The sequence below is a fragment of the Ciona intestinalis genome, chromosome 10 (genome assembly GCF_000224145.3).
Source record: "Ciona intestinalis chromosome 10, KH, whole genome shotgun sequence".
NCBI lineage: Eukaryota > Metazoa > Chordata > Ascidiacea > Phlebobranchia > Cionidae > Ciona > Ciona intestinalis.
Window position 1 is genome coordinate 1,379,023 of NC_020175.2, and position 11,893 is coordinate 1,390,915.

The 11,893-nt window shown below is 39.1% G+C and overlaps 2 protein-coding genes across 6 annotated transcripts in view; one reads left to right on the plus strand and one right to left on the minus strand.

Moving 5' to 3' along the window:
- Positions 1 to 2,826, plus strand: part of LOC100185598 (probable ATP-dependent RNA helicase DDX28) — a 7,410-nt gene extending 4,584 nt beyond the window's left edge. Inside the window, exons 9-12 of the mRNA XM_009861577.3 lie at positions 574 to 816; positions 1,356 to 1,448; positions 1,978 to 2,130; positions 2,587 to 2,826. Coding sequence (XP_009859879.1) covers positions 574 to 816; positions 1,356 to 1,448; positions 1,978 to 2,130; positions 2,587 to 2,712 — 615 coding nt within the window. The 3' untranslated portion in view covers positions 2,713 to 2,826. The remainder of the gene's footprint in view (positions 1 to 573; positions 817 to 1,355; positions 1,449 to 1,977; positions 2,131 to 2,586) is intronic.
- On the minus strand, positions 2,745 to 11,498 carry zf(u1like)-4 (zinc finger protein). 5 transcript variants are annotated; one of them, XM_026836224.1, is made up of 10 exons: positions 9,831 to 11,498; positions 8,284 to 8,362; positions 7,988 to 8,136; positions 6,030 to 7,488; positions 5,726 to 5,794; positions 5,283 to 5,435; positions 4,904 to 4,994; positions 4,551 to 4,669; positions 3,408 to 4,413; positions 2,745 to 2,944 (listed from the first exon to the last, which is right to left on the minus strand). In XM_026836224.1, exons 3-10 carry the CDS (start codon positions 8,131 to 8,133, stop codon positions 2,883 to 2,885), a joined length of 3,105 nt encoding a protein of 1,034 aa, XP_026692025.1. In that variant the 5' UTR covers positions 8,134 to 8,136; positions 8,284 to 8,362; positions 9,831 to 11,498; the 3' UTR covers positions 2,745 to 2,882.
- Between the last annotated feature and the right edge of the window lie 395 nt (positions 11,499 to 11,893).

The window sequence follows — 11,893 nt, forward strand, 5'->3', positions numbered from 1 at the left end:
TTGGCGTTGCTTTACGCGCGTACAAAGCATTTTTTGCAAACATTTGTATACTTTACTTAAAAAGCAAATATCCAAACTGTTTTCAAGCACCTGCAGGCTAAATCATCAAGGGGACAATCGCTATTATGACGCAAACAATCAACGTGTGAATTGCTATTATGTCGTAATTAATTGCCAGGTCAAACAATCGCTATTATGATGCAATGAATCCACGTGTGAATCCCTCCTATTACGTAATAAACATGCTGCCTGGTTGAGGAAAACATCGTAAATATGAATCAGTTCTACTTCTGTAACATTTTTAGGTTGTTCACCACCGCCTGTTGCAATGTTTAATAGGCAAGTTACTTTTTTTATTTAATTTAAACGCAACTATGACAAACTGACAAAACCAAACGACCCAAAAAAATTATCAGGCGACCCAACTTTGGGTCGCGCCCCACGTGTTGGGAACCACGGGCCTAGAGTTTCTGGGTTTGAGGCTCAATGTTGCTAGTGCTACCATTAAAACAAATGTTGTTGCCTGTCACACGAAGACAAAAGTTTATTTTTTTTATATTTACTTTACTCCAGATGGAAGAAATCGACTGCATTAAAAGTGGATACCTACACCGAGTCTCACCCCATGTTACTCATAACTTTATGAGGGTGAAGCCATCAGAGAAAATAAGTGAAATGGTTGCTCTGTTGAACAAGCCAGACCGTGGGCCAGTGATGGTGTTCTGTAACACCAGGCATAGTGTGAGACAAGTTATAAAAGGCTTGCATGAAAATGGGATTGCTGCTCTTTCTGTTAATGGTAGTATGCACACTAAAGTGAGTTGTATTGAATAAATGAATTAAACTTATTGTACTCATGTGGGGGGCCATCGACAGTCATTATAACACGGGTGTTATGTTTTATACACTAAGTGCTTGCTTATAAGTTATAACATGTGTAATTAAGTGCTCATGGTTTGCATTAAATTTAATTGCCCTTCTGGTAAAAAATGCAATCTAAATTTTATTGGACATAATTTAGTCTGCAACCTGACAAGCTATCATCAGGGTACACATGTGATAAAATTTCTGTTTAATTTTAACTATTCCATTAAACCTGGTAACAACAGCAACAGCAGAGATATATATATGCCTCACATGCTTTTCGAGAATATTTGCTATGTACTAATCTAATGGTATGGACCTATGGTAAACTAATGTAACTTTGTTTTATTTTTGTATGTCTGACTCCTATTTTGAATTTGTAGAATTATATTATCCCTGTATTTTATGTTTGTGCTTTTTTATGTTTTAACAGCAATTTCTTTTAACAACATTGTATCCTTTCAGTTGTAAGTTTATTACTTTGTACACAGGATCGTTATTCCACCTTACAACAATTCCAGGCTGGTACAGATGATGTTTTAGTTTCAACCGACGTTGCTTCAAGGGGATTAGATACTAAGCAGGTAATGCTTTGGAACTTGTAATTATCTGTATAATTTAGGTCTTATAACTCTAATATGAATGAAGGTTACTTATTTATCCTTGTATCTGGGTGGCAGGACAATGACAGTTAGTTTAATATGGATGTTCTGTTTTTTTACACTCCTCTTACCAACTTACCAGTTACCATTTATGTTACTTTTTGGGTGTGCTTTTTTCTGTATTGCTGACAGTTTTGACAACTCATTGGTTACCCATGGGTTGGAGCAACTGTTGTTAGGTGCATTGCCCAAGAACACGCATGCTCACAATGGTTTCAGCATCAAGCCTAAGGCCCCTCTGGGCTAAAGGACAAATCAAAAATTTACACGAGGTGTGTAAAATAGGATACTTTTGTTATAACTGAATGACTATAGTTTCCCATTTTCCAACCATACACGACAAATGGACAAAATATGCTTTTAAACGAAGTCTTTTCCCACACCTAACTATCGTTTTCGAAAAGATAAATAAAAATGATGGTATGAAATAGTGTTTGTGCTCCCATAACAGGTAAAGCATGTTATCAACTATGAGGTCCCGTCTAATGTTTCCGATTATATTCACCGATGTGGTAGAGTGGGCCGTGTTGGTCAAACACATGCAGGAGTTGTAACTAGTTTGGTGTCAAGAAAGTGGGAGGTGCCGGTTGTAATGAAAATTGAGGTAAATCTGTTTGATATTAAGATGAAATATGTAACTTGTGGCCATAGCATAGGCGTTTTGTTTCAGTGAATTTTAGGGTTGTTAAATGATATACCCATAGTTGTCAAACATTTGAAACCTAATTGATTGAAAAGAATGGTTCAGTTTGGCTCTGCTTGTTTGTATAGAGACACCTAACAGGCTAACAGCATAGTAAGATTTTGGTAAACCGTTTAAACAGGTGTAGGTGTTGCATGGTAGAAGTGCTAAAACCTATGATGGCTCATCTGTTTTTAAATTCTTTATGGCTGTTAACAAAATAAATACCAGACTTTAAATACATACATTAAATGTATAGAATATCAGCCCTGTTTAAAAATCGGTTCACCAGCCACCCCTGACATACATATGCTTGTTTGTTAGCATTGTGTCAAAATGCATACCAGAGACTACATGTAACTCTGTATCTATATACAGGAGGCTGCAAGGAGACGGGATGTAATATCAGGGGTGAGTGCAAATATCAAGGGAGCCCATGAACATAGGTGGGCACAAGCTAAACTGGAGCAAGATATAGCTGAGGAAATACATGATGCGTACTAAATAAGGAGATGCATCTGACCATTATCCACCCGTGGTATTAGGCGCTTTTTTATTAACAAAATTAAAAATGGCAGCAATTCACTTAATTCAGTGGAAATATTGCTCAAAGTTCAATGATGTTGCTATGTATGGAGCACAGTTACAGGAAGAGTTTGAAACTTAAGATTTTTTTAATCTTCATCACTTGCAAGCTCCATGCTGATCCCACTTGCATCTGATTCAACAGCAGCATCTGGAAAAGTGAAGATTTTGTTAAAAAATATTATCATATCAGAGCAACCAGTTAGTTGAATTTTTTACATAAAATTTTAATACAGCTTTAACATAGCTGAAAACGTGACAGACAGGTCAAAGAATTAATAGCCGCCTGTGGCCTGTTCTATCCACACTGATAGTCATACAGGCAAAGAAATACCCACTGGTAACAGAAAGAGGTTCATCCTAACCCCTAACTTAGCGAGTTAACTAAAAAAACCAAAAGAATTGCCACACCTTTTGTATTCGACTCAAGAAATTGGTAAAGGTTGTGGGTAAAAATACTGTTTTAATTGTAGCACCAGGAACATAAGGGCTTTTCAGAGTGCTGTCACTAGAGTATCTTGTGAGTTGTGACTATATACTAGGGTATCCTAAATATTGCTAGCCTGTAGTCTGGGGAAACAGCAGTGTAAACTGTCAAATTAAATTAAACTCACCATCATTTCCAAAGTTATCCTCAGTCCCGGGTGGAGGAGGCTCTTTCTTTGCTTTTTTTACATCAACGAGGCAAGATGGTGGGCGTGGTTCAGGGGGTGGGGGGTCTACTGGAGGTGCGGGTTTTACAACTGGTGTTTTAGATGGAGGGACAGCTGGTACGCTCTTCTTAGAAGCAGCGAGGAATGTGCTCACTGACATATTGGCACGATTTAAGGTACCAAACCTGGACCCAGTGGTTGGAGTTTTCGTGTTCACTTTTGTGGTAGGGGCAAAGTTAGCGATTTTTCCAGACAACACAGATTTAGTTTTACTTGCTTTTCCAATGTTTAGGAATGGCTGAGGTTTTGGCTTCAACTTCATTGTGAGTTTAGTTTTATCCTCAATTTTTTGCACCTTTGGTTCTTCCCTTACAACTGCCGGCACTTCTTTTGGTGGATCCTTCTTATCCGTCCTCTTCCAGGTGAACTTTGTGAATTTGATGGTCGGTTTTGGGGGTTCTGGCTCTGGTTGCTGTTCCCGCTCTTTCTCGTATTGATCATACCCTGGTGACCACCTCTTCTTCTCTTCCCTAACTCGTTTCCGAATTGGAGACCGTTCCTCAAACCTCCGCTCTGCCTTCTCATCCCGATACCGCTCCCGATTTTGTGGAGGAGAGCGCGAGTACCTCGAAACTGGTGCTCGATGACTTGGGGACTCCCGTGGTGATCTTCGGAGATGCTGTGGAGGTACGGGGCGAATCTCCTCCGGAGATCTTCTTTCAAACTTCCGTTTATCTCCAGCTGTCATAATATGATGTCCTTGTCCGTTCTCAAAGTTCCTCCGATGCTGATCCTTCTTTCTTACTTGATCCTGGATGTTGTCTCTCTGGAAGGAGCTAGCATGAACATCATTTTTAATATGGATCTTCTTCTCTTCCCACCTCTCCTCTTTAACTGCTCTTGATTTTTCAATCTTTATATTTTGCATGGTTGGCTTTTCATACAAAGGATTCTTTTTTAGGAATTTCTGCAAGTAACAATGACAGCTTTATACACAAGAATGTGTAATATTCTGTTCCAAAAACCTTATTTTTTTAGATTTTTTTAACAAAAGAAATGTTTAATATTTAAAGTTAATGGATAAGAATCTACCATAAAACTTACAGCATAAGCAAGATTGTGTTCATGACTAAAGCAATGTTTCTCTCCTTCTTCTTTGTCACCACTGTAAACTTTGCATACGGAGCAATAGAAACCATGGATTGGGAATATGAACTCCACACCTATAGATACAATTTCAATGTCAGTTCATTTAAAATGTCCCCAGGGCAAGAGGCATACACTGAGATATAAAACACTAAGCACACTGCACACACTACTTGAATGCAGTAGCACCCTGGCTGTTGGGATATTTGGCCAACTCTGGTCTGAACCCTTGGTATTGGGACTATGAGCCAACTCTGCGCTAAATCTCAGGTTCCATTGCAAGTCTTGCTAAAGAAGGATAAACCACCCACCTTTTAAAGGTACATTAATCACATTCTTGCTCATAGATTTGTTCGCTTTCTGCTTTTTATTCAACCATGGTCGATTATCTGGATCTTCCAGCTGGAAATGTGGGTATTGTTTTAGTTGGAACAAAAACTATGATGTTAAAGCCATATAGCCCAATATGGGGTAGCGGTATGCTTAGTTACCAAAACTTTTGAAATAGAGGTGACAACCATAGATATGCATTATGTTAGAAGTGCCTTGGGTAACACATCAGATGTATTTGAAACAAGTGATAACATATGTTTTAGCACCCAGGTTTAACATCTTAAAACAGCTTTTCCTTGCTACTGTCTATAGTACTGTGTGTATACAATTAAAAACAAGAAGTGTTAAGTTATTTACTTTTCTGTGAGCTTTTGAGAGCAGATGTGCCAAGTAATCGTTGAGCAGATCAAACGTGATATTACATAAGCCACAAATATGGAACCCCTTATCCACATAGTTAAACGAAGGCTTCTCATCCTCAGAATCACTGCTGTCAGATTCGCTACTACTCTGTAAGTGATTAACTATGTTAGTGTGATAGACCAACTGCATTGACTGCACATCCACCTATTGACGTCAAGCATTGAATCATCAACCCGGTATTCTTTGGTTACTTATGATTCAGGGGTGTCTAACCACTAAGCCACAGCACTGAACTCTAATCATCAGCTTAGCCAAATGAAATAACCATGGCATACAATGTTTAAACATTTGTTTTAATCCCAGGATCCCTGTCAAACACCCCACCACTGGATACACTATTAAAAGGTTTTAACATCCAGCCATATAAAACATCTTACTTCACTCTTCACAGCAGCAGCTTTATCTGCTGCATCTCGTATCTCTTGTATCTGTCTTTCAACTCCAGCCTGTAAAACAAGAAAGTATTGAAAGTTACAACAAGTAACAACCACCCACAATTTAAAATATATTGTGGCACATTGGCAGACAAACAGGGACAAGAGGTTCTCCAGATAACAATTAGTTCGCCTAAATCATTAAAAGCCTAAATTATTTAAACACTTAAGTAGTGATAGAAATTGAGTTTCATTCACAATAACTTCAATCTTAAATGCTACTGAATTGAAGCAATATATATCATACCTGTAAAAGTGTGTTCTGACTCATAAGTTCATGGTCTCCTTTTTGTTTTCTCTTCCTTTTAATAAGGTCTGATTGTTGCTTCCTTAATTTTTCCAATTCTTCTTCCAAATAATCCAGCCTACGTTTCCTTGCCTTTTTCTCTTGCTCTAATTCTTTCGGCGATTTCCGGTTTTCATGTTTTTCCTTTTTCTCCATCATTTGCATGGGCACTACTTTCAAATTGGGTCGTGGAGGCTCAGGCTTTATAGTTTGGTTCATTGCAGGCACAGCAACATGTGGAACTTGCACCAAGCCTGCTGGGGTCTGGTATACAAGCATAGGTTGTCCTTGCATCTGTGGTGCAGTGAATGATCCTGCTTGGTATTGTATAGCTTGATTGTAAGCCTGCTGATACATATGGTTGGGGTTAGTCTGTTGTAACGGCTGAGAAGTAGCAACCACAGGAATAGCAGCGGGCTTTCGAACCTCCTTTTGGGGTTCTGGTTCTGGTGGTTTCTCTGGAGATGTTTCTCTCTTCCTGGTTTCCTTTTTAGTTTCAACAACTGTTTTTCTATCGGTCTTTACCTTCTCAACCAACTTCCCTGATTTGTTTAGACTCTGGGCTGACATTTCAAAGTCAAATCCAATTGCTTTTAACACATTCTTTAATGCATTCGTATCAAATCCACCTGGAGTAACTTCTGGCTTTTTTTCACAGGGCTGTAAATTCTTCTTTACATCAGGTGCTGGTTCTGGTTTATGCTCATAAGGAACTGGCTTCTTCTGCCTTCTGGGCACATCGTTACCATACAAAAACTGATCTTCATCATCTATATCTTGCTGTGAATATTGCTTCTTCTGTGGTGAGGTTTTTGCGTATGCTTGTGTGAATGCACTCAACTTCTGCCCATCTGTGACTATAGCTGGGTTAATGTACGCTTTTGATCCAGATTCGCTTTTACCATCCCGATTTGTCTTCCGCTCAGAGGAGGAACGCTTGTATGGCCTTTCTTCAACTTCTGATTTTGAATACATAGCAAGTAGAAGATCATCGGCCTCTCTAAGGGATGGAACATTTGGCAAGACCCTGTCATCCCAATTTGTGTTGTCTCTGCGACTCCGACCTCTTGGACTATCCGGACTAGAAGAGGACCTACTTCTCTGGGAGTGACGAGGCGGGGATGCTTTTCTTGATGACGACCGTCCACTATGGTAGGATGGAGATCTTTCTTCAGGGTAAATTTCATTCCTTCTGCGTTGTGGGGAGGGACTTGTATGATGCATATCCCTATCATAGTTCCTCCTTGGTGGAGACATCCTGTCTAAAGGATGGTGCCCTGGAGATCTATGTCTAGGAGAGCGACGATCACGCTGTGGAGACCAACGATACCTTTCTTCCTCTCTTGCTGTCCATCCGTGATTTTCTTCCATTAGCTGTTGTGGTTTGTTGTGAAAATTCTCATGTCTTTGATCCGGTATTCTGTAAATACAGCTTAGGTTACAGGCAGTGCTAGTCTATTAACAGGAATCCATTTGGACCCCTCATACAAAAAGCTTACCAATTAACACACTTCGAGTTACTTAGTAGAAGTATGATCCATTGCGAATGATCAAACAAACAAAATGTCGACATTCTTTAAAATAAAATCACTGGAAACAGGAGATTCAATAAAGAGAACAACTGATCTTGAAGTCCAAATCTTCTATCTTGAAAACAACTCTTTCTTTTGTTTGACTTTCCATAGTTTTCTTACCACTTATATTAACACTACAAACTATCCACCATTCTGTATGATATAACACCTTAATATCTTTTCCAACTCTTTTTTTTTCTTTGTCTTTTCTATGGGTGAGCCACTACATGGGTACTGGATTTAGGCTGAGGTAGATCCATTACTCTTATACTGTGCATATGAACTATGCTGTGTAACTTTCCTACAACTGCTTTCTTTGAGAAAAAGAAAATATCCCTAAATCACCTTGTGCCATATTCTGGGGGTCTCGGTCCGAGTCTATTTCTTAGATCCCCCCCAGGTGAACGTCTTACGGGTGACCTTCCACGCTCGTAATAAACATCATTTCCGACAGTTATACGCAAGCCTCCTTCAAGGCGCGACCTGTCCATGGTCTGAAATGAAAAAACAGATTTTCTCTGAAATGAAATCAGAATAGTTTATATTATAGGCCTCATACAAAATAGTTTCATATTTCAGGTGATATAGGCAAATTAAAGGTTTAAAGCAGTTACATGCACATATTATGCTATAATACTTACCAAACTGAATGATTACGTTTATAGCAATGCAAAACGTAAGTAATTCTCTCTGCTTTTGATAACTTTGGAAGTCAAATACCTGCATAGGTATAGACAGTAGAATATTAATACCTTTATGAACTTAAATAACATATTATCAATATATAACATACACCATTATGACAGCATGCATGAAAACAACAAAACGCATATTTCAATAGAACTTAGAAGCTGCAGAAGTCTAACACAATCGCCGTCACTGAATATTAGAGTCCATTTTGGCTTTGTGTCTATTTCACTTAGCTTACTATTGTCGTCGGTACATTTCTAATCTAACTTGTTTATAGTTGATGCTATACCATGCCTCCGATGTTTCCGTATATCTGGCAACTATAAGCTAACAAAAATGAACGTAACTGCAGTTCGCTGCGTATATTCCCAGGTCTTTATTGTTAGTGTCTTTGTGGATGATAAACTGTTTTGCTTATTGCCACACATTGCAGATTTAGTTCTTATATGGGTGTATTTGCATGGTACCAAAGCCTTTGGAGGTTACACACATTCCTTTTTTGCGTTGTGCTTTATTTTATAGGCCCGATTTAAGCACTTAGGAAAAATAAGCATTTCTATCTGACATAAGCTTTGGAAGTCACGTGATACAATTTCCCAGAATGCAATTTTCTCAGTAAAATTTTGACTGTTTCGCGTTTATTTTTCGGTCCTTGGCCCTGCAGAGTGCAGACAGCTGTAATAGCATCGAAAACACTTAAGGAAATCAGTATGTACATACAGTACTAAATGTACATACAGTACTAAACGGTTTTGGTTTGAATGGCCACCATGTCGGAGTATGTACATACAGTACTAAACGGTTTTGGTTTGAATGGCCACCATGTCGTTTGTTATGCTAATACACTGACGAAATTATCGTGTCCCAAAAGAATGCTATGGCAATGTGAACGCCTAAAACACCAGCTGCTGTGCGGCAAACGCAGCTGACTTTGATTAGACACCGCTACAGGTTTTAAAAATTCCAATGGCCAAGAGTTTGAGCATTACGCTATTCGTAACACCTATAGAATGAAATATTTTGACCAGGGTATAGCTTAGTATTGAGGGTAAAGCGCATTTGCTTTGATGGGAACGTATATGGTGTAGTATTACTTTGGTGGTTAGCGATAGCTCGTTAACTGATAGATGTCGAATAGGCTATACTCTTTTTAAACATGATTCTTGAACATTTCCGTATCTTGATGTCAAGGAAATAATTTGATATTGCCTTGAAAGTGCGGACAACAGTTAGGCAATAGGTTATACAGGTTACAACAAATCCATATGTGTATTCGGTCCAAAGTTAATCACTAAATATCAGCATTGAGCACGCCGGAAATGAAACACAACAAAGCAACATAAATTACCTGATGATTTATAAAATTTAGCTATGGGTTTTTACTAATTGATACCACACGTTTAATAGGTTGCGTAAATTACCGTGTAGTTTATATACGCACTGGTATATACGTACGAGGCGAGTGCCTTCTTAGAAAGTTAATATACGTCATAGTTACGTTGCAGTGGTGAGTCCCTTGTGGCGTCAATGCATTTAATTAGAACGTCCTTTTCATTCTACGAAAGATACATCACCTATAGTAGTTTCTTCTGTTTATTTCCGAAAACTAACACACATTCACTACAGCGTGTAGGGCTAATGCACACGTAGAACAAGCTGTCATGAATGCCCTCGCCAGGCAACCTTTTTCGTCCTAGATTGGACAGATATTCGCCTAGAGGATAAAACATCCAGTCGGCCTATCTCAGTGATTAGAACTAGTTGTGCCACGCACCTAATTGGGTTGAACAGCCATAATTTGCCGTGAGCGTAGCTTAACGATCACCTAGAACGTAGGGAAGACTACTATGAAGCTTACATCGCATTGGAATTTTATAGACGAAGCTGAATTGACTGTCATCAGCCTTAAAATTATGGTACGAAAAATACAGAAAAAGCAGGAACGACTACGACGTGAACTTATGCGAAATGACGTGTGTGTCAACGAACTGGAAAGCGAGTTTACGATTCTTTCGTCAGAGATCAATGGCCTATTTGTATCTGCTGAAAACCTGGAGAAATCGCTTTACAAAAAGCAAGCAGAAATGGATCAGCTGAAAATAACGAACATCGACGATGAACCTTTTAATAGAGAAATAAAAACAAAGCGTAAATTGGAAACAGAGTTTTAACAGAATAATTATTCAGTGTATGCATATTTCCAGAGTACTCTGATATTTCTGTACTAATCTAAAGTTGCAATTACCTTTCTGTTCCACTGTTGTTATTATGCTCCCCAATTAAGTTGCTTTTTGCTGATCACGCGTGCGTGACAATGACGCACAAACCACGTGGAGTTCATTTCTGTTTATACTTTTTGGAACTGCGTGATGAAATTTACCTTTTTAATAAATACGTAATACAGAACAGTTTAGGTTGCAGTCGTACTGTGTTACTAGCCATACAGTAAATATATAAAAGGTTGCTAAAACAGGTCAGTATGTTTATTGTGTGCGGTAATTCGTGTTAAGAGCGTAGAATTTGGCTCACCGACTTACCTAATGCTTACAGTAGTAATCTTTTATCTGGTGAACAGTGAAAAATATTTCTTAGGTTTCACTAATACAACCACTATATAATTTTGTTCTTGCGAAAAGCTGAGGGGTTTTTGTCGAAAATTAACTTTGAAAATGCGCGAAAACATGTGGGTGCCTTTAAAATGTGCGGGTTGCGCGTGGTTGCGGATATTTTCTTAAAGATAGGTCAAAATTAAAAAGGGTTGCATTTATGTTTTTCGTCTTATTAATACCATTCTAATGGTGCCTCTAAATTAATCCTACCTCCAATATTTACGAAGTTATGACCAAAAAGGGCTTCTCTAAAACACGCAATCTACACAATCTACACAATCTACACAATCTACACAATCTACACAATCTACGCAATCTACGCAATCTTCTCTAAAACACGCAATCTACGCAATCTTCTCTAAAACGCGCAATCTAAGCAGTCTTGTTTTGTCAAATTAGTAAATCAAGTTTTTTTAAATAAATAATTATATTATTTAACCAAATCTGTCCTAAACTAACGCAATCTATAGAATTAACACATAACGCCACCTTTCGGTCAAGTCACGCAATCTACGCAATCTACACAATCTTCTCTAAAACACGCAATCTACGCATTCAATAGATTGCGTTTTGTCAAATTAGTAAACCAAGTTTTTTTAATAAATAAATATATATATTAATTGGGTCCCTCTAAAATGTCAGTGTGCGCAGTGTGCGCAGTGTGCCGCAGTGTGCCGCAGTGTGCGCAGTGTGCGCAGTGTGCTGCAGTGTGCGCAGTGTGCCGCAGTGTGCCGCAGTGTGCCGCAGTGTGTGCGCAGTGTGCCGCAGTGTGCCGCAGTGTGTGCGCAGTGTGCCGCAGTGTGCGCAGTGTGTCGCAGTGTGCGCAGTGTGTCGCAGTGTGCGCAGTGTCCGCAGTGTCCGCAGTGTGCGCAGTGTGCGCAGTGTGCCGCAGTGTGCGCAGTGTGCCGCAGTGTGCCGCAGTGTGCCGCAGTGTGCGCAGTGTGCCGCATTA